This window comes from Poeciliopsis prolifica, unplaced genomic scaffold (genome assembly GCF_027474105.1).
Source record: "Poeciliopsis prolifica strain line A6 unplaced genomic scaffold, Auburn_PproV2 SCAFFOLD021, whole genome shotgun sequence".
Taxonomy (NCBI): Eukaryota; Metazoa; Chordata; class Actinopteri; order Cyprinodontiformes; family Poeciliidae; genus Poeciliopsis; species Poeciliopsis prolifica.
In genome coordinates, this window is record NW_026562396.1 from 8,656,118 (window position 1) to 8,679,192 (window position 23,075).

The following is a 23,075-nucleotide window of genomic DNA, read 5'->3' on the forward strand; positions in this document are numbered from 1 at the left end:
AAAATTCAAGCGTGTCCCATCGATGAACCTGGTCCGTCTAATTACAAAGTCGGCAAATCTAACCTCTGCACTATGAATCCTCTCTGCCTGAGGGGAGAATTTGGACACAAGAACAACAGGATAAAACATGCAGTGACATTTTCGAGAAAGATGTTTGACGGCATTGTGTAGACAGATTATGACTGCAGGCTTTGGGTGGGAGGGGAAACCTCATCAGTTTATATTGTGTCTCCACTGATAAGTCCCCACTTAGGCCTGGGTGCGCGCATAAAAGAAGCTAATTCTCTCCACCAAGAGCTGCTGCGTGTCAGACGTTGCATGGACGCGCTGCGACTGTCGCTCAGATCTTTCGAGAAAGAGACGGTGCTGATAAAACCAACTGTTGGAAATTAGCATATAAAAGCGGCGCAATGGTTTGCATGCATATCAATCCTGGGGAGCATTTAGTTAATCTGTCAGCGTACATGAAAATGATCTTTTCATGTAATTGAAAAGACAATTACATGAACGGCAACATTTTGAATTCACTAACTCCACTTAATTAAGTAAATTCTGACCAAATATAATTTTTCTCACTTGTTTGGTCCATCAGCATGTTGGAGCGATACACACTGATATCCATCCTTCCATCTATTGTCTGTCTACCCTGCTAATATAGTTGATACAAAGTGTAATTTCAATGTTTAACATTCAGGCTTCCATTTAGCAACACTGGTGCAGATTGAAGCAGCAGCCATGTCATCAGGCACCCGTATGTATCTGGCAGAAATGAAAACTGACACTTTTCTCAGCAAATATAGCTCCACACTGCAAAAAACACAAAATCTCAGCAAGTACTTTTGGCCTCGTTTCTACTGCAAATACAAAAAAAAAGACAAAACCAACTTACAAGGAACTTTTCAGAAAGAAATATGAGTCAAGAACTCCTTAATATTGATGGAAAAACTACTTGTTCCACTGGCAAATTATTAAATTTATAACAAGACATTTTTCCTATGAGTGAATAATATCTCTTATTGACTTTTTTATATAAAACAATTAGTTTTGTCTTGCAGTTTTGCCCAAGACCACATGTATCCTCCCAATACTTCAGTCTTTTTTCTGCTTCTTCATTCCCTTTGTTTAGTATTTATTTCCTGTGTCATCTCAATTTATTTACTTATTTATCCTCTTTTGCTTATTTATTCGTAGATGTGGAGTACTTGTGTTTCCTTGAATTTCATGCCCACGGACTGGTTGAAAATATATGTAGCTAAAAAAAAAATTAAAAAAAATCTGCACTCCAAATATTTTGAGAAATTATACTTTAGTTTCTCATGTAAATTTCCAGAACGATTTCATCACGTTCTCTGTTCTATGTGTCATATTTTCAGTTTTCTCACGATTGCCGTTTTGCGACGGAGATAAAGCTGAAGTTACTGTGTGATGTGCTTGTTGTGGTTTTTAACCCGGAGGGCGGCGGGAGCTTTGTGTGCCCTTATGAGTGCCGCTCTACGGAGCGACTGGGCTTTCATGGCACAAGCCTACGAACCGTCATGTTTTATTCAGCGTCAGCCACAAACAGCAGCTCTGTTCACAAGCGTCACATGGCTTCTTGTCTTTTCCACAACCTGTTTCCTTTCTTGCTCTTTCTAGCTCTCCCCCCCTCCCCTCCCGACCCGCCGGGTCACTCTGTCATCTTATTTTAAAGGATAATCAATGAAAGAAACAGACCTCCATTCTGGTTGCACACACACTGTAAGTAATGACTGGCGAGAAGTGAAAATAATCTGAGGTCAGGAGCTAAAAGCATAAAGTTTACGACGCTGTTCTTTCTGCAGTGAGTTATCTGGGGAGAAAACTTGAGACGATACGTGTTTTTGTTTTTCCAGTTATTTATTCTGCCTCGATTCAGTGAGAGGTTTTAGATGTTAGTGGTAAAAATGTTACAATTTTTGTCCTTGTGCAGCTCCACAGGTCCTGTGTTATTGCATTGGAAAGTTTTAAAGTCTTCCTGTGCCTGGTTTTCTTTCTTAAGCAGCTTCAACATGAGAGAAAAAAAATCGACTCCATCATCCATCCCGATCTTTCCCTGGTCTTCTAGTCCTGACCACCAGGGGGTCAGTCGTCGTTCATTCTTCTGTTACCTTGACACGACTCGTCTCGTGTTTCTTCAGAAATGATAAATGTTTATTTTGGGCTTTTAAGTATTTATACGTTTGAACTTTACGAATGCATGTTGAGGTGGTAAAGCAAAAAAAAAAACACAAAAAAAAAACACCACTGAATGCCATATAATGGTTTTTCTCAATCTGAGCCAGGTCTCAAATATATCCAGTGAACTACGAAAATTATTCACACCCCTCTTAGTTCGGCATATGAAATTGTTTTCATGCAACCAAGAACCGATTTCTGATTGGAAACATCTCAGACGATACTTTGAGGGACCGTTTGAGACATTTCCTTCTTGGTCTGCTGCTTCTTCATAAATGGTGATGTAAATCTCATTTTACCATGGACATAGATTCTGGTATCCAAGGCTCAGACCTTGGTATTTCCTTTTTGCTGTTTAATATCTTCACCATATTGTTTTAATCACAGGGAGCGGTTTGGTACGGATGAATGAAACCTGGGTATTCCAGATGTGTAATGGAATACCTAAAACACCTTAAATCGGTTCGGGAATAAAAGGAGGAGCAACAAAAGTAAAATCTCATATAGTTTCAACTCAAAATAAATTCTTGCTTTGAAACCTTGCTAAAGCGAGTTGTTGTTGGCAGATATTATTAGAGGTGCATCCATATCGCCCTCTATGGCTGCAGCTGTTTCATGCCATTCTGAGAAGAGCAGACTTTGAACACATCATTTTGTCACCTTTCTATATTAATGGCCCAAGTAATTTTTTTTTTTACCAAAAGGGATTTTTGCTACAAAAAAAAGATGTTTTAGGCAAAAAAAAAAACAACAACTTAAACCATTATTTTAGGAAGGTGATGATTTAAAAGCTTGAAATCAACATGACGTTGAAGCTCAGGGTAAGTGTAAGCAAATATCTGAACAGCTGTGTATTTACGGTTCCTCTGTCTCCTGTTTCAGTCGTGCAGCATATAAAGCGGAGAGACATCATCCTGAAGAGGGAGTTGGGTGAAGGGGCGTTCGGTAAAGTCTTCTTGGCAGAGTGTTACAACCTCAGCCCCACCAAGGACAAGATGCTGGTGGCTGTCAAGGTACATCTTCACTACTTGGTTGTCAGTGTGTGTGTGTGTGTGTGTGTGTGTGTGTGTGTGTGTGTGTGTGTGTGTGTGTGTGTGTGTGTGTGTGTGTGTGTGTCAGAGTGTCCAATGTTGCTATGGTGTCCAAAGAGTTAACACAACCAGATTCTTTTATTACATTTTGTTGCTGTCACCCGGAAATGTTGCATCGTCAAAAATTGAACTTTTCTCAATGTAAATTTACAGCTAAGCCAAATGGACTTTTATTTACTTATCATTTGTTGGTCATTAATGTAGCCACAGGCATACATGACAAGTTGGATGAATGTAGAACTACGAAAACACAAATAAAAAAAATAGGGATGCAATGTTCTGGAGCAGAGTCTGCACCCACTTTTCTCTAAATGGGGTATCAGATGGGTGTACCGCAGTGACGGTACATAAGCTTTCCTCTGTCACCCTTCAAGGTTCAATTATGTAAATGTGCGTAATCTTTTTACAAACAATGCAGTCGCACGTCCTTTTCACAAAACAGTTCTGTCATAAAGCAGCAAAGCGAGGCATTTTCTAACCTGCTCGTCAATCACTCATCAAGCTGACCGGGTCCAATAAACACGAGCTTTTTCCCATTTCAGGAGATATGGAGTGAAACTTAGCAAGGTGAACCGTGTTCACCATCCCGTCTAATCGGTTGAACACATCAGGCATTCACATTATTTTCTATTGTCTAAAGAAACCACCCTTGGCTGAAACCCAGCGGTCTCCTCTGTCGCACGCAGTCGGCCGATCCCATCAGGTGTGTGGCCAATGGCGAGAAATGGCGGACATGACGCATTTCACCGTCAAAGTCCTGGTGTGTCTTTGCCTAAAATCTGGCAACCAGCTGGTTGGGGAGACCATCTGTCATATCAGTACAAGTACATCACACTCTTGAGCCACCAAGCCGGCAAACACTTCCTTAAGTCTTCTGCTGCGGGGCCCGTCGCTGTCTCGTTTGATGGATTAGAGAAATAACAGCGGCGGGTTGACAACAGCTCTCGACACAGACCTTGTCCTTTCAGAAAACACACGCAGATGGCAAAAGGCATGTAAGTCCTTTAAGTGTTAATTGAGGCCGCAGACGTTCTTGTTTTAAATTGCACCTCTTGCGGTGATCGTTTGTTTTGTCCTATCGAGGTTCGTACCCTGGTTAACAGGATGAATTACCGACAAGTAGATTATGTGCCAGCCAACCAAATGGCAGCTACTTCATACATTTAGGCATCCGGGTGTGGTTAAGACAACTTGATGAAGTACAAACTGAGCTTTGGAATGAGAGAAAAAGGATTTAAGTGATATTGAACCAGATGGGCTTGTCTGAGTATCTCTGATGCTCAGATATAAGACACTCTGACACAATTACCTCCTCAGTTTACAGAGAACGGCCCAAAAAAGGGACAAACAGCAGGCATGTGGGCACAATCTTTTTTGATTGTCAGAGGTGATTGGGTAGAGTAGCTAACAAAGTTTAAAACAGCAAAGGTAGCTCAAATAACCAACTGCTACAATCAAGACACAAAGAGGCAAAAGTCTGGGTATAATTCACACAAGCTCATCAAAATAGGTCAATAAAATACTGGAAAAACGTTACAGAGTCTGGCTTCTCAGTTACTGCTGCCACGTTCAGATGGCGGCGTCAGCATTTCGTGTGAGCGACAAGAAAACTTTGACTCCATGACACTGATGCTGGTAAAGCACCCATCTGTGGGTGTCTGTGTCCGGCATGATGGTGGACTACTGCACAAAACTCAAATCATCTCAAACTGCTTTCTTAAAAAGTAATGAACTCCAGTTTCCTCCACACACTAGATCTAAATCCAGGTACGTCTGAGGAATGTTTCAAACCCCGTATTGAATCAGTCCCTTTAAAAATGCAAGTACAAGCTTGTCCAACCTGGTGGTAGCAACCCGTATTTAATAAAGTGATCTTGATGCTCTGGTTGATATCAGCCAAGTGTAAACTAGGTTGATATCACACAGATATACACAGAGTAAAACAGGTTTTATATAACCAAGCCTGGATAAGTTTACCGCACCATGATCCTGAAGCTCCTTCCTGTTGTCTTCTTCTAGGCTTTTGCACCAGTGGCAACATCTGGTCGTTGATCACGTGACTCGTGTTTTGCAAAAAAAGTTGCTTCCATTGAAGTTTTGCCAACTAAACCAATTTTGATACGGTCAAAAAAAAAAAAAAAAAAAAAAACATCTTCATGTCAAAACTTTTTATTGAACAATTTGTTTCTTCAAAACTTCATTGTTTTTACCAAACAAATGTAGTTTTTAAATGTCAAACTGCACAAACGGCCAATGGAAACACAGCTACTGTAACGTGTCTAAAAGCCAACACAGTGTCCATTTTCTCCTGCCTGTAAAAGAAGCAAGAGGACATCGAGGCTCTCTGAAAACGCTCGAAGGTCAACTCTGGGGAAAAAAAATTCATGGCAGTGCTGTCCCTTAATTTATTGGCGGCGTGCACTTTGAAGGTACTGGTTTGGAGAAAAGCCCAGACCCAAAAACATTTCCTCAAGAGCGCCGCTTGAGTTGGTAATAGAATTTTACGATCATTTCATCTACGCCGTCGTACGTCTCGGCCACTTCAAGCACCGCGCCGAAATAGTGGCGCACATGCAAGTAAATGCATTTCCATCCTGAGGTCATTCCATCTGTGATGATGTTAGCAGCAGGCTGGGAAAACAGGACTCAAGGCTGAGGAGATCAGAAGTGGCAACTCTGTGTATTTTCCTGCTGCTGATGAAGTGTCAAGAGTCTTTTTTTCTCTCTCTCTCTCTCTCTTTCTCCCGGAGAGAGACCGCAATAAGGCTTATAGCTGTTATTTATTTCTCTTTTCTCATATTGGAGGCTTTACCTGACATCCCATCAAGAGTTGGCATTTTATGTGCTCTGCACCCGAAAGGCAGGTTCAAGGCACCTCTGCTTCATCTTATTACCAATCAGATCAGGTTGTTTTGTGTGCAGCTCCTGCGGCTCCACCTTTCCTTCCAGAGCATTACAGCCACAGTGATTGTTGACCTCATTGCTGCAATATGTACAAGGCGTTGAAGAGGGTAGAAAATGACAGCTGCCATAACGGCAGGTTGTAGAGGCGATGCTTTACGATGAGGCAGTGGATGTAACGTGCCGAAGTGAATGTGTGTGAGATAGAGACAAAAAAAATAAAAATAAATACATTCTGTCCATAGTGACACGAATACGCTGCGAAACGAGAACATGCTGATGCATTTCGTCCTCTCGCTCATGGTTTTCCTTCAGTGGGAGAAGCCGGGGAAAATCTCTCTTGAGCTCTCTTTTGGGCTTATACGGTGGCCTGCGGGAGGAAGATTGTGTTCTTATGTGCTTTCAAACATAACCACTCTGAACGAGTTGCTAAACAATGCCATTTTCTATTATTCACAGCCCGGTTTAGTGGGAAGCAAGCTGAACAGTGCCACACAGCTGCTGGAAGAGTTTAAGGGAAGGGCAAGAGTTTGAGTCTGTGTTTGAAAGCAGTTGCCGAAGGGGGTGTTTGACATGCTTTTAAGGCTCAGATAAGTGTCACAAAATGTATGTATGTATATTTAACGGTGTGCAACGTTGCGCTTTCTGGCGACGAAGCCTGCGGTCGTCGGTTGTGCGCTGGGGAACTCTGTGGAGATTAACCCCTGCCTGCCAGAGGGCTACATGTACGACACTGTTCCTGTCAACTCAATAGGAAAACCAGGAAACAACTGGACTTGAAAATGTGGAATAAGTGAAGCTTGTCTGGATCTGTGGCACCCAAAAAGCCACATGTCACCAAACTATAAAAGAAATCATCTTTAACTTTTAGTTATTTACTGAAAATAGAATGTTTGGCTTCTTGTAAATAGATGAATTTTGCTTTAAATGTAAGATACTAGAGTTGTCAACAAGGCAGGACAAACGCTGTGTATGCAGAGTCTATTTACCATTTCATTTACATTTCACTGCTGGATACATAAATTGCCAACAACAGTGAACAGCTGCTGTATAAAGGTGCATTTCCCTCCGCCTACGCAGCAGGCAACATTAACTACATGTTACTGAAGTTGAGCTTAAAAAAAAAAAAACGACCTGTATTTTTACTTTTTCTCATTTTAAACATGAAAAGAAATCAAACTGTATTCCAGAGAAAATCAGTCGCCACTCTTTTTGTGTTTTTTGTTTTTCCATATTGGTTCCTAAAATGAAAAACCTGTTTGAAATTATGTGATGTGGAAACAATATTTATATAAAGATGTTATGAATCCTGAGTCTGGTCAACGGATCGGTTTTGGTCTTCCTAAATAGTCGTTTTGATCAATGGCCATGTTTAGCTGCAGATCAGATCGCAGTGTGGGGAGCCGCGCTGATATAGCCTGGTCAAAAAAATTGTTGGCTTTTTAGGAGAGTTGTGAAATTAGGGGATCTGGAAAATTGCATACGCTTAAAGACTTAAGTGGGTTTTCCAAAGGCCTGGTGGTGACGGTGGAACGACTGGGTCAGAACATCTCCAAACATGGAGCTCTTGTTCCGTGACAAGTTGTCAACAAGTGACATGGTTTGTCATGGACAGCCAAAGCTCTCTGTTGCAGGTATGGATGTGGTCCATTGTAGTGTGAGCCATGTTGGCTCTGATGGGAGGATGTCAGAAAACCCAGGCTGCAAATCAAAAAGAACCGGCAATGGACCTACAAACTCAAACCATGGAAGGAAGGAAAAAATGGCCTGGTTTGATAGATCATGTCTTCCATTGCGTCGATAGAAGTAATGTGAATTATTTACGAGTTTGATGGTTTGAATAGTTTTCTGCTGAAAAAAAAAATCTTATGCGATGTCATGCTTAACACGTCAGAAAGTCTTACCTTAAAAGTGAAGAAATACCCTGCGTGTGCGGGGAAACATCCGTCCCCCACCGCGAAGAGAGAACTGCAAAGTCAAACAAGACGGTTGTCATGAGAATCGAGCGAAGACACGTTGTAATGCAACGTCCAATTTTAATCAGGAATGCCGAGTACTCTAGTTATGTGATTCAGTGACGATCACCTGAAACCCAATAAATGATCCTCACTTGTTCATTGCATTTTAACTAAACTGTGACTTTGCACAGATAAGAACAACAGAAGAACAAGAGAGTTGAAAAACCCAAACAAACTGTGTTTGTGTTATCTTCCAAGATTCACCATCTGACAAACATCTAACGTTCGTCAGGTTTTCTCTGAGTCACTTCTTAAGAATAAAATAAAGCTTTCAGTATAATTATCCATTGATTCTGACAAGTCTGAACACAAACAGATTAAACACACTAATCAAACAAGATGTCTACAAACTCCTCTTGCAGGCAAAATGTTGCAAAGAAACTGGTATTGTTTTCCCTGGAGACCTGCAAGACAAGTCAGTCATGTCATTCCTTTCATTTCCCCCTTCAGACACTAAAAGATCCCAACCTGTCAGCCAGGAAGGACTTCCAACGGGAAGCGGAGCTGCTCACCAACCTGCAGCACGACCACATCGTCAAGTTCTACGGCGTGTGCGTGGACGGAGACCCGCTCATCATGGTGTTCGAATACATGAAGCATGGAGACCTGAATAAATTCCTAAGGTCAGTGTTTCACTAAATGTGCATGGAAATGCATGTCTGAGCTACGTTTTTTCACAAGCAGCCAAAGAGTAACTTCAATATAGTTTTACTCAAGTAAATGTAAAAAGTCGCCATCCAAGAAATTACCACAGCAAAGATTGAGAAGGCATTTGGTAAAAATGTTGCTTGTGTAATTGATCAAACATCGGTTAGTCAATATTTTAAAATGACGTCATGAGATGGACCAAAATGTAAAGTTATGTGGAAATATTGGTATTTCAAAGATCAACATGAAACCAATTCATATAAACAGAATTACAAAAGAACAAAATCAGGCCAAAAAAAAAAAGTTTTTCAGAAAACTGTCTTTCATTATGTAAAGGAAAGTACAACACGGTCAAAATACTCCTGGAAGTAAATTTTTTTCCTAAAAGTAACTTGACAACCAAACTCTGCACTCGGTGCTTATCATTACTGACCTGAAGGAGGCCGGTTCTGTTTTGTCTTTGTGAGTGGAAACTTCATGTTCTTCCTGTCCCAGTTGATCCAATCAGCTACGAAGCAATAGATGGAATGGTTACACCAAAATCCTAAAGGTTTTTTGTGGCAAGAAAATAGTTTTTCACACACCCTCCACACTCAGTCTGACTAGGTTTCTGCTACTTCACAAGCAATGATGGTCGACATGCAAAGAGCTACATGGGAAATTAGCACTACATGTCAACCTGAATCCATTATGCTCATCGTGAAACGCAGCGCTGGTGGTGGAGTCGTGGTTTTACTTCAGCAAGGACAGGAAAACTTGTCAGAGTTGTGGAGGGGTAGTAGGGAGGGTTCGCCTACCCACTTTCTGTTTTGTTGGTCTGTCACATAAAATCCTAAAATGAAAGTCTGTGCTTGTAATTTGACATGAACAAGTTCAAGGAACATAAATTCCTTGCAAGAGCACAAAGCATTTTTAGAGATTTTTAACAGAAATCCAAGAAAACTGCTGCTAAAATTTCCAGCCCCCTTCAGGCCTGTTGACGTCCTCACACGTGGACACACACGCACCGCGGCGCTTTTGTATTTATTTATTTATTTGTATTTGTCAGGCTGCAGTGAGGGAAACGACCTCCGATAAGCTCCAACAAAAGCGACACGACGGCACTACGGCAAGCGCTTTGGTAACGGGAGGCTTGACTAGAGCTGATGTCAGCACGCTCGAGAGCAGTGAGAGATAGAAGCGTGCTATTTCAAGTGCAATGACAGCGGCTGCAGCTGTGTGGATGCTTTTGTGCGTGTGTGTGTGTGGTCTTTCTTGTTTTTAAATCTTGAGAGGTGGATGAAAAGATGACATGTTGTGATTGAGTGTGAGAAGCGAGCGCGCCCCGCGTGCGCGCGGACTCAAAAGTGCGTGAAGATTTTCAGTCTGGAAATCGTTCCTGAAATGAAAGGCAATGTCGCGAGTGATGAAATTCTTTCATGCAAGGTGCAAGACGGCGTTGATTCTTCATCTGCCAGGCCTTTTGGTCACATTTAGAAGGAGTGATGTGCACTAAATCAATGGGAATGAATCAGATCAGATGTTCGGGTCTTACTCAACCTTCAGATGAATTGAGGGCAGCCGGCGTCCAATCAGACACCACTGCATGTGAAGGAAGGTAAAAAAAGAAAGAAAGAGCAACGCCATAAAGGCGCCCCCTCAAATTCCCCTTAACCATCATACCTGAAGCAAAGAACACAGAATGACACTAAAATTCCAAAATGGAGATTGAAAGCCAGGCTGACAGAGGGGAAGAGCATCAGCCTTTCCTGAGCGGCGCCGGCTCAGTAATCACGCTGACATGAAGGTGATGGGAACAGCGGGGACACTTCACAGGAAATGAGTTCTTCACTGTCACCCCAGAAACCTGCACTCAGCCCGTTCTGGTAAACGCGCGGCAGGTGGATGAGATTCCGCAGGCCTGGCTTCGAGTCCCCGGTGTCAAAAGTTTGGCTTCCCGAAGCTCAAATTACAGCCACAGAATTAATCAGAGCGGCGCAGGCACAGAACGGTTTATCAGTGCAATTAAAGCAGCCCGAGCGCTCGCAGGTTCAAGTTAATTTGCTCACTTTTCTCTCATTTTTCTCTTTATTATGCTAATTCTTCTGAACACGCAGAATAGGACATGAATGTGTTCTGGATAAGGCTTTATTAACTCGGCTGTGGGTGACTGTGTTAAAGGCCACGCCGTCACACACTCAGACGTCTGCATCCTCTTAACGCTGAATTAACACGGCCCAACATGTCTTTCATGAGCGATGATGTGTACGCTTATGTTTTAGTTAGCATAGAGCTACTGCAGCACCACCTGTGTGGACAGGACCTTTTAAAAGAACTTAACTATACAAATTTATCACGTGGCCACAGATTCCAGTGTATTTTTTATTTCTTTTGCCATTGGGAAATTACTGGTCAATCTGTAACCTTCCATAAATCAGCAAGATTGTTGAAAAGGTGCTTTTCAACAGTTAAAGGAGTTCTTGGCAATGACCTTCAGTCCGGTTTGAAAGAGTTCAATGACATCCAGGTAAATATGAACTGTGGGAGAAGCACAGTGTTTGTTCTGTTGACCACAACATATTATTGAGGTGAAGGGAGGGTCTTACCTGAAAAAAAAAAAAACGGATATTTTTGTATCAACAGGTAACATTTCCTTGAAGTGGACAAAAATTATATGTGGGGTAGCCCAAGGTTGAACCCTGGGAACCTTCCTATTTAATGTCTACATGCTCCTACAAGCTCAGATTATAAAAGTTGCAAGATTAGTCACTATAACTATGCAGATTATACACACCAGGTGACTGTGAACCCATTTAAGCACTGAGTTGATACATGGAAAAGACATCAATATGCAAATGTCCTACGACTTTCTTCAGCTAACTGGGAATAAAACTGAAGATCAAGAGCCAATGCACAGCTTTCAGGTGTCACAGCTAGAAGCTCGTAATGAGGCCTAAAAACTGATGGACTCTGACCAAATCTTTCAGACACACATAAAGACGGCTACAAAATCGGCCTTTTATCACCTCAAGAACATTATTAAAATACTGTCTAAACAAGATCATGAGAAACTCATCCAATCTTTAGTCAAGTTTAGTTGCTGCCTTTGAGTAATAATAACTATGATGTAGATTCATTCTGGTCTGGAGTTCTGACTTTTTAATACTCTTTTGCCACTGAACTGTAATGTACTTTTGTCTGTGTTGCTTTTATTACATGTAATAATTCCTGCTGCTTCCTGTATTCTCCAAAAATACATTGACTCTACTGGTTGTACCATTCCTAAATGTGAAAAAGGAGTAATAACAATTTTGTGAGGTAGTATATTGATGCAACGTTTAAGTTCTTTCCTGCCTAATTCTTTCCTGTTTAAAGTGGTTTATGCCAACAGGCCTCTAAAATTGATCGCATCACGTTTCCTCTTTACTGAATCAACCTGAATTGTTGTTCCTGACTCAGAGCCCACGGCCCCGATGCCATGATCCTGGTGGACGGCCAGCCGCTGCAGTCCAATGGAGAGCTGGGCCTTTCCCAGATGCTGCACATCGCTACCCAGATCGCCTCAGGCATGGTCTACCTGGCCTCCCAGCACTTTGTTCACAGAGATCTGGCAACTCGCAACTGTCTGGTTGGAAACGGCCTTCTGGTCAAGATCGGAGACTTCGGCATGTCCAGGGATATCTACAGCAGCGACTACTACAGGGTGAGCTTCAGATGACCGTGACGCTTTCACTGACAACAAAATAATATTTTAGAAGCACCACGGTGACTGAAACATTAGAGCTTTTGCTGTGTGCCCAAGGAGACGCCGTCGAACCCAATGTCCTTCAGCTGATAAAGTCCCATTCATTTTAATAAATGGAAACTCTGAACTTGTGGACTAAATTTAGTTCTGTTGGTCCCTAATGAGGCTCAAAGCAGCGTGAAATCAGGCCTCTTGGCTCCCAAATAAGACGCTAACTCTATGTTGTTTATATGTTTATTCTTCTAAATTTTTCCTCGTCTAAGAAGAGTCAGCTGCTCTCCCATCTCCGGTTCAGCCTCAGGCCTTCTCACTACACCTCTTGCATCCACGGTGGAGGATGGAGCGCGTTAGCAGCACGCTAGGAGACGAGCCTGCTGAGCCTGCAGCCTGACGCTTAGAGGCTTGTTTATATTGCTTGTGAATCGTGTCTCCTCTACTGTTTAACACGATTAGCAGCTATGAATGCCACAAACCAGGCGGCAAATGCGAGGCTGCTGATGTTTCTGTTTATTTATTTATTTAGCATTTTTGCTGAGCTGATGATGGCTGCTGCAGATCTGGCTGCCTCAAATAGCTGGGCTTTGTAAAATGACTTTAGGTGCGCCTGATGGTGTTTTCCCAGCGTGACAGCTGGGCCCGTTTGGATGCTGCTTGGGGCATCGCCAGCCCTTATAGAGCACTTGCCTGCTGGGGGAGAAGAGCACTCCTAGGCCCATAAAATGATTTGTTAGGAAATCTGAAGGGAGGTGGGTTTTTTTCTGTGGCTGGCTCACAGCTTAACCACGCTCCCCATCTGCGTGATTACTATATCACTTTCTTAAAAGCAGACAATTTGCTTAAGTTTTGAACGCGATGCAGCAGGGATCTGTGCGTCACGTTCGGCGCAGACTGAGGATCCAGAGAGAGTTCGGTTTCTGGTTGGAACGGGTCAGTTGTGCTCTTGTTGTCTGGTTCTTGCAAAGGGAGGAAGATCGCAGTGATGCAGCGATGTTTTTTTTTTTAAAAAAAAACAACTACTCAAACTAAATCAGACATGAAAATACCACAAGCACACGCGCCGTTTCGTTTCACCGTTAAATTCCAAATCGTTTCACCGTCAGCAGAATTGAATTTCATCGCCCGTCTAAAAGCAAATCCTTCTCTTTTCTTTTTCCATCTCTGCAAGTTGAGCCTAATGACATGTTCATTCGCCAGGCATCCTCCCGTAAAGGCAACATTGGAAGCTTGTAATAGGTCTAGAACCAGATCTCGGTGAAGGAGGATGATTGGATGTTTGGACAAGCAGCAGCTTCAGGTCAGTTTTTAATATGAACCTTGGATAATTGTTTGGCTTCCGTCTGCTACGGTTATTGCACCGGTTCTTCAGATTAAAACAGAAAACGCACGCGCCGCTTTAGAGCTGCTGCAGGTCAGGTCTTGTTTCAGTGTTTGTTGTTCTGCCAGAAATAGAAACAATACATGTGTCTAATACAATGAACTAATTATTAACGATATAAACGATGGTTTATCCATTTGCTGATGATGGACTGATCTTCTGGTCAGTCATTGCCTAATAAGGCGACACTTATTAATAATGTCCTGATAATGTTGAGTAAGTGGCTCGCTCATCATTAAATCTCAGTAAACAGAGAAGAGTTATTAAACGTAGCCTTATCATTCAAAAAAATGGGCAGTTATTTCTTGATTAATTAGGTAACATTTTCCAATAAGTCATAAAATGTACTTTCATATGGCAATGATTATTAATTTATCACAAACTGATGAACTTGATGCTTGATTAATTAGTTTTGGCTTCATAATAAGGCTTGCAAAAATACGTTCGGCACAAAAAGGACCCATTATGGACGAATCATGAACCTAACTAATTATACATAGCTAATTAATTAAGGTTAGGTAATGACAAACTTTTTATCCTAAAAGCCTCATCATTAGGAAGTTCTCAATGCGACGGTACTTACTGGTTGCCTAATGATGAGTTGAAGAGTCTAGAGGCTTAATGCTTACTCAGATATTTAGTTTAGGGTTGATTGATCAGTTAGTTGATGCTTAACTAAATAGTTTGGTTCAACATTAGTCTCTTTTTACCAAAGTGCATTTCTATGGCGCTCGGCGGGAAAGAGTTCCTGCAACATCCGAAGGCTCTTTAAATCTTTCCCCTTGGCTCCGGAGCTCAGAGCGTCTTAGTGATGATCACCACCGGGACTGCAGACGTATCTCTTCGATCAGGCAGACCTCTTCGGATAAAACAGCTGAATGCGTCTCCTTGTTTTGGCCGCGGAGCAGCTTATCTAATTGCGTCAGTCACAACCGAGTTAGCAGGCAGATACCGCTCACTTGGAAGACCGGGTGAGCTGGCTGCTCCCGTCTAACCAATTACAAGCACAATATACTGTACATAAAAGCGAACAAACAGAGACGTTTTACCAAACGCAACAGAGCAAAAATGAGCTGCGTGGTATTTTTTTTTTTAAATTTATGCAATTACTGAAAACAGTATTTTGAGTGAGGAGTGCTAGGTTTTCCTGTCATGGTGGAAAGGTTCTGCTGCTTGGTGTTTTTGTCTTCACTGGTTTTATTCAGGAGCAGCAAGGCAGCAGGGGACCATGACCTTGACTCCTGAGAGTCCCACTGGTAGTTCAAGCTGTCTGTGCGATGGGAGGTGGACTGGTGGTGGGGTGAAAAGGTTACGGTCCTCATATGCTCCTCACTGACAGATGAAAAGAAGCAGCAGGATACGTGATGTGTGGCTGGACTCTGACCAGGACGACAGTGGGGGTTAGCTGTGGATCAGTATTCAGCATTTCAGCCGGAATTCATGAAAACAGGGTCAAGTGGCCAAAAACAAAAACAGTTCATGTTCAGTTCAAGATTCTTTTTTTTCTCCCTGCATTTTGGTTCCTATTTGTTTAGTCCAACTCTAAGAATATGTGTTTGTTTAGGTACCCAGGGACATTTACAGTGAAAGTTATGGAGCGCCATCTGAAGCTTCGGTCCATCTGGAGCAACTGGAGCAACTTTTCTCCACATGCTGGATGACAACCTGTGGCCTCAAGATCTTAAAAGTGACGTGTAAAACTCAACTTGCTTGTTTGCTGGATAACAAGCAAAAAGCCTAAACTTTGGTTGGTTTTTCTCCAAGTCTGATTCTTGTTTATAAGTCTAAAACCAGATGTTGGTCCCAGTCCTTCTGGATAGCGAAGTAGATGGTGCTTTTTAAGTTTGCTCTAGATTTATAAAGGTCAACGTTGGCTCTCCATTTACAGTGTCTGTTCTAAGTAATAAACTAATAAGCGTTAGCACATATATAGCAGCACAAAGTCCCTGATCTGTTTATGTTCTAGTGGATCTTCAGCTTTACCGTTTGGTTAGTGGGGTGTGAAATCAGGATGACCTGTTTGACTCAACAAAAGATTTTCTAATACTCCATAGGCATCATAAAAAGCTACAAATTCATTTGTTTCATTTGGGCAGTTGAATTTTAACTCTAGGTAATTCTCCATGCTGCTGATTGCATTGCTGCCCGTGCCGTCCTCGGAGCCAACAGACCAGGTGCTCTGAACTGTGTTGAGTAGCTATGAATAGCAGCATCCTGCCAGGGCTACAACTACCCCATTGCTGACTATTCGTATGGAAGCTTATTGCCCTGTGGGACACCAGGAAACACTTTGCAGCACAAGGGAGCAACTTCAAGATAGAAATGAATATTGTCCTAAATCCCATCCGTCTGTCGCATCCTTCTGCTCCACCTGCACTGTGTTGTTTAAAGAAAGACGACTCCAGCTCTGCCGGCTGCCTTTTGCATGTTTTTCCTCCCTCCCACTTACTCAAGACGCATTGAAAAAGTTTTCCTGAATTCTGAATTATACATGTTTGGGTAACTATAAATGTTGCTAAAAGCTCTAAAAGGCCCTGTCCATTGAAACTTTCATAGTTTTTGTTTTGTGTGTGTGTTTGACACACTGAAGATGTGCAGCGTCTCTGACAACACAGAGCTCTCAGATGTCACTAATAAAGCTGTTATTTTCCTGTAGTGTAATGATAAGGTGTCTTTATATTGCACGTCCCCCTTCATACAGAGCAGTACATCGTGCAGTGCGCTGAGTTTGACAGTTAATTTTCTTCTGTCATTTTCCCTAAAATGCCTATTTAAATTCCCGCGGTCTCCATTGGCTGACTCGAATGAGAAGTCCAGGACAGCTGCTCCCCCGATTTGTTACAATAATGAAGCGTATTTCTGTCATTTGTGTCAAATTTTGATCCCTGCTTTCTGACGGAAAGTTCAGGTCCCTCCACCAGTTAATTTGATTTTGCGTAGTCGTGCTCATTTGACAGATTTCAGTGGGACCCGACTGAAGTGAAATGACGCTGAAAGCGTCGTTAACGTGAGGTGGCGTCAAAACTCCGGGAGTCCCGAGTGAGGAGCTCTTGTTCGTCCGAGCCTGCCAAAGTACTTAAGGTCTTCAGCTGTTTTTGTCTGGGGAAAAGTAAATAAAAATGCAGGTTAAGAAACATAAAACATTCATATTATAACCACAAATGTCAGATTTTGTGTAATAGACCAATAAAAAGTGGAGCATAACTGTAAAATGTATGAAAAATAAATGCATGTTTTGTTTATTTTATCAACAAATGCAGAGCAACTAGTTTTTACAGCTGCACACACATGGACTGAATTTTCCTCATTCTTGGCAAACTGACTCAGTCAGATTGGACAGGCTGCGTCTGTGAACACCAGATTTCTAGTCTCGCTGCAGAATCTCGGGTCAGAGCGCGAGTGGTCCTGTTGGTTGTCTGTCTGTCTGTTGCTGTCTTGCTGGAAGGTGAACCAAAAGGGTTTTGCAACGACCTGGCATGTTTGTCATCTTTTGATACGTTTTTGAACGGCGCTCTTTCTCAGAATATTGTTTTGTAACCCATCCCTGGTTTAAACCTCCACTCAACTTTCTCCCAAAGCAGTCTGCTGCTTTCCCTGCTCGCTGAGATTAAAGGTGCATTCACACCAGGCCGGTTTAGTCTGCTTTAGTCAAACTTTAGTCCATTCACCCAGATCAGTCTGGGTGAATGGCAACATGGACGCTATGGCGTTCACTCGTCTTGTGATCATTTAAAATGGACTGAGGACGACCGGGCATGCTAATGATCTCACAGGCCAATGGCCCACCTTCCGTCTGATGCTGCCAAGAAACCTCACTTTCCTTTGAAGTCAAATGGTCCCCAGCGTTCTGTTGTCTTCAGGATCAAACAGACACTGCAGCGCTGCATTATTTATCAAGACTGAGCTCCGAGAAACTGTGTTCAGTTTGAGCCTAACGAGTACACACACACACCATATTTATTACATCTGCAAGAGGCTGTGAAGAAACTATTACACATTTACGTTCTGTGTTTGCTTTCTTGGCCCACCACAGAGGTCTTTGACGCGGGCGCCACCTCAGGAAATTTAAGAAACGTCTGATTTCTCTCTGCGTATCCGGCTCTAATGATATAGTCATGATCTAGTTTGGAGAGGAAAAACACTGAAAAAGCTCATATGATAATAAATATAGAAAAAATAAATAAAAAAAACGGTTGCAGTCTTGTTTGTTACCCATATGAAGAAAAACGAGATGTGATATTTTAGAGGGTTTGTTTGACTGAAAGAAAATCAATCACTTTTGATGGAGAAGGCCCCCAGAAGAAGAGTTAGCGTGAAGCTCATGGCTTCAAACCGACGCGTTACACACTAACCGTTAAAGATTGGGTAACATTTCAGCAGACAGTGGTCCCTGAGGAGCCCTGGTTTAGCCTGATTAGGCTGATAAAAGGGCCAATCCTCATCAAAAGCTGTTTTCTCTGTGCAAAAATTGTGTCTTTTAAAGTGATAAGTGAAGTCGAGCGTTGCAGCCTCTGTTGTCTCAATATTAATGAATGCTTGCTTGTGTTCCTTTAGCATAAGCAGCCTGAGATGAGGAGTATATCCACTTATTTTCTGGAGCATCCATTAACAAAGACAGTGCAGGCAGATTTTTGCGTCGTCTCCCTCCCAATGAATGCACAAGACCGTGACCCGTCTGTACTTTGAGGTTTCACTGCAAAAACACTTCCTGTCGCACCCAACCGTGAATCTGCACAAAACACTTGTTGTGCAAGTACTGTGTGAAAAATACAAAGTATATATTCAGACATATTTAAAGTTCATGTCCTGTGTATAAAGAAGTAGCAGAATCCGTGCTGGTTTCCTCACATCTAATTACTTGTGTGCTAATTCAAGCGTCTCCATGTCCTCTCTGTCACTCACTGAGAAGTCTGGGTCAGAGCTGTTATAACATCGTTTTAAATCTGCCTGGCTCTAAATTTGCAGAGTGTGCAGATTCTGATCCTCACACCGTATGGCTTCAGCGTCGGCTTCTCCTTCCCACTCTGAGCTTGCATGGAGGACAGAGAACAAACTCACCATTTTCTTTTCCCTGGTAGCTTCATGGTTACGCCTCCAAACATTCCTAGTTTGGAGGCATTGGTAGATTATTCGTTGGTAGATTATTCGGGGAAGAATTGATCGACGTGTGACTGAATAAGGGGACCTGAGTAGTTCGCTTACACAGTTTAAGATAAGTGCACAAACAGCCGTAGTTGTTATTAGGTATGCCACATACAGGTGGAACACAAAGTATTATCAGAAAAAAGGATTTTTAGTTTTCATTCGCCACAAGGCATAATAATCTAGATTAATTCCTGAAATCCAAGGCTGAAACTTGAATTTTCATTTTGTTTATGTGCATCGTGAGCAGGTAGCAGGAAGTCAAATCCAAAGAGAAGAAACAGGAATGAGATGCTAAAATGATCACAACTTGTTAAACTCAAAAAGTCTGCTCACTATGTGATCGGGAGTTCGAGACCTTTAGAACGTCAAAACCATCCAAAACATGGCTTTGCCTTGTTATGGAGCCTTGATAGCAAAGACAAAGCTGCTTTCTAACTTTCAGTGTGGCCAAGTTGCTGAGAGGAGAAGTAATGTGTCTTGCGAAGGTCCATTTCTATTGAGGTTGGACAAAGGAAGAGCACAATTTAAGTGTCTTTTAATACCCTGAAGGCTTCGAAACAAAAAAGTAAACTGATAGACCACGTGCACTGAGCCGGGGAATCTGCTTGACTGTCAGTAAAGAGACAGGCAGAACATTAAGACCCTTACTTCTTCCAGTCACAGCCCATTAAACCCAGAGCATCCTCAAGAGAACGGCTTAGAGAACAACAAAAATAGCTGTATGTCCTCCATCACTGCAAACTCTCCTGTTTTGCAAAGCAGTAACAAACATGGAATATTTAAAAGTGGGAGAAAGTTTTTCATCCTCCAAGACAAAATTTATTGTGATGACCTTGATGGATTTGTACGCTGCTGCGTTCATAACAAATGGATCTTATTGGAGATATTTTTTGAAGAGTCTCCATTTTGATCTCGGAGATTCGGGTTGTGCAGGAGTGTCGACCTGTGATGGGAAAGTGGGTTTGTTCCAGCTGGTTCTTGATCGAGGATCCCCGTCTCTGCAGTGATAACTGGGTCTTTGGACAGTCCGTCCTTCAAGAAGCGCAGCTTTGCCCTTTTGGACCATCCCACATGCTCTCCTGGTCTAAATGCCTTTGGATTGGTTTAGAGAGGAATGGCCTTCTTGATACCACATTGGCCACATTAAGCAACTTTCTCACTGTTTTACATGCAACTCTTTCATCAAACGTGTAAGAAAGAAAATGTCAACATTTGTTGCATTTTCACTTGGTGCTGTCGCATGGCACTGTGTCAGACAATGCAAACCATTCTTCAGCTTCACATGACTTCCTCCTTCACAAAACGTAAACAAAAATGGAGCGGCATCAAATTTTAGTGGCTGCTTAATTTCTCTTTTGACCACAATCCTGTTGTCCCTTTACCAACTCATAAGCCCAACATTAGATGCAAGCAACTGCACTTTGTGTGTTCGTGTGACGTAGAAAAAAAAAAAAAAAACCTTATAGAAAGTTTCACCACCCACCAGCATGCACCAGCCGGAGGAGATACCACTTTATCTCCACTTGGCAGCAGCGCAGCAGGGAGAACCTTAATGGACATCAGAGCCTCTAAGAGTGAACCTGTGTTCGCTGCTGTTTGAGCTGGGAGAGCAGAGATAGCAGCACGGGGGGGGGAACAGGGAGTGCGAGTGTGTCTAGATGGTTATCGGGGACCCTTTAAGACATCCGCGGCCTCCCAAAGGATTCCTACGAGGCCCGCGCAACACCCATCGAAGAGCCCGACTGGGTTCGTAATCTATCCCCCTGCCATGCTGCTCTGCTCTCCACACCGTTAATCCAATCACTCCCCTGCCACGGTGGGACAGGCAGAGCACTAATCCAGTTTACACAGCAACAACAACAACAAAAAAAACCCAGACTCATTCCTCTTTCCCTACAGAGCTTTGCCAGCTTCTCCGTGTGACATTGAGTGAGAAAGATGAGGATAATTACCACAGCAATTATTTAATTTTTATTATGTGTTTAGACTTTTTTTAAAGAACTTATTTATTTCTTCCTAATTGCCACAACCTTGTCACGGAGACCCAGGGTGATCGCATTCTGTCGTTTGGGAAACAGTGAGCAAGCCAGGTTTAATATCCCTCATCCTCACGCTACACGTATCATTAGCATGCATCGGATGAGGTTGGGCCTTGCATCCAATGGGCTGGCTGGGACTCAGATAAGTCATTTAGAGTAACAGAAACTTAATTAATTTGGTGTAATCTTTACAAACCCTCGCAAGGAGACACACCGCCGTGCAACAACTCAGCCCACCCAGCACAGCACGATCCAGAGGTACGACGCAGTGGGAGGCGAGTGGTCTCCGTATCAATATTGGCTTAATGCTGCGTACACCGCTAAAACATGTCGCGTGTAATGAGAGCAGGTGGGGTGCAAGTCATTGTTCATTTAGCCATTAGCTCGAAGTGAAAGGCTGCTAAATGAGTTTACGGCGACCGCCAGCCCCGCTTCACGACGGCAAGACTCACACGGCCTTCGTTTGCTCAACATCCAGAGAAAGGGCACCTTACTCTAAGCACCTTTCAGATTTATGTTTATCTTAATTACTGTTTTATCTGTGCCGGCCCAGGGAAAAAACAGCAGCTTTGATTATTCTCCAAGGGCGGCGGACGAATCAAACTGGCTCAGGCTGCGGGCCAGTGGGACAAGGAATTAGACATTCGAAGGAATTTGAGGTTTCTTTCCGGTGCCCGGCTGCTCTTGGGGGAGTCGTACGGCGGCAGGTTTGGAGGATTTTAGGGAAATGACACAAAAGTGTGTTCTCCCTGCCTGAATGTTCCTTGCCACAGTGAAATGAGTTCTGCACTACCAGGTTCTGCGAGTCCAATCGGAAAGAAAGAAGCATTGAAAGCTAGCACATACCTGGGAAGTCTGTATTGACATTCAGACTCCAATGTTTTGATGTGAATCATTAATAAATCAACGTACAAGAGTCTACTTTGTGTTGACATAATGTGCAGAAAGGATTGTTATTCTCCTGATGAATAACATTCAGCCTTAGGGATTATAACTTCTATTGACTCGTCCCATATCAGTAGTTGTTTCATGATGGTAATATCTCTAAACCAGCCCTTACTATCACACCATTGTGACTGTGTGTTTGCATCATTTTCAATGTGATAACAACCAGGTTCTTTCATAAACCAGAAATTTATCATTTTGGCTCATCTTAAGTCAATTTTAATAGTCCACTAACTTTTTGCTCTCAGGTTGTATCAACAGCCTGACTGCATTTAGTTTTTTTTAATAGAAACAATAGTTTTCTCCTCACAAGTTTAGTGTTCAATGCCATTATTGTTCAGTATTCTCATTAACTTGAACATTAGAGTCCTTTACAACTTACCTTGGGGTTCTGGTGGCTTCGTTCTTGGGAGAAAAATAATTTATTTTATCTTGCAGCCATTTTTTTTTTTTTTTTTTTTTGAGGTTATCAGATTAGCTTTTTGCTTCCTGTGACACACTTAAACACAACCTGGAATTTGATCCGAATCACAGACGTCCAGTCCCAGGAGCTTCGCTGAGAACTACAAGGCTCCTCCAGACTCTGATTTGTCTGCAGTTTGAAAACCTCGGAGGACTCGGCTGAACGAATCTCCTGACAGACGACGGGGAAAGAAAAGTTTCTACTCACTTTTCTCAGAGCTATGTGCAACAAACAGAAAGACAATTTGGCGGAACAAAAAGCTTCTCTTTGACCTTTGAGCTGAGAAAGTGTCACCTTCCCACAATACTTGGAAGCAGCTATAGGCCTGTTTTATTCTAAAATATTACATCTTTGAAATTATTTTCATGTTTTCTTGTTTACGATCCTTTTGTTTTTTTTACTTGGGCTTTTCAATTTTCTAGCTTAGTCACTCCACTTTCTGTATTTTCAATGCTCCAAAAAAAACAAAACAAAAAAGAAAAACACACAACTTCTAACCAGACTTCCTGGATCTTGAAGCATTTTTGTCGACG

The 23,075-nt window shown here is 42.4% G+C and overlaps 1 protein-coding gene across 3 annotated transcripts in view; it reads left to right on the plus strand.

Moving 5' to 3' along the window:
- Positions 1-23,075, plus strand: part of ntrk3b (neurotrophic tyrosine kinase, receptor, type 3b) — a 234,833-nt gene that overhangs the window by 198,225 nt on the left and 13,533 nt on the right. For all 3 annotated transcript variants that reach the window (XM_055044969.1, XM_055044970.1, XM_055044971.1), the window contains 3 exons: positions 3,076-3,206; positions 8,654-8,826; positions 12,290-12,533. In XM_055044969.1, coding sequence (XP_054900944.1) covers positions 3,076-3,206; positions 8,654-8,826; positions 12,290-12,533 — 548 coding nt within the window. The remainder of the gene's footprint in view (positions 1-3,075; positions 3,207-8,653; positions 8,827-12,289; positions 12,534-23,075) is intronic.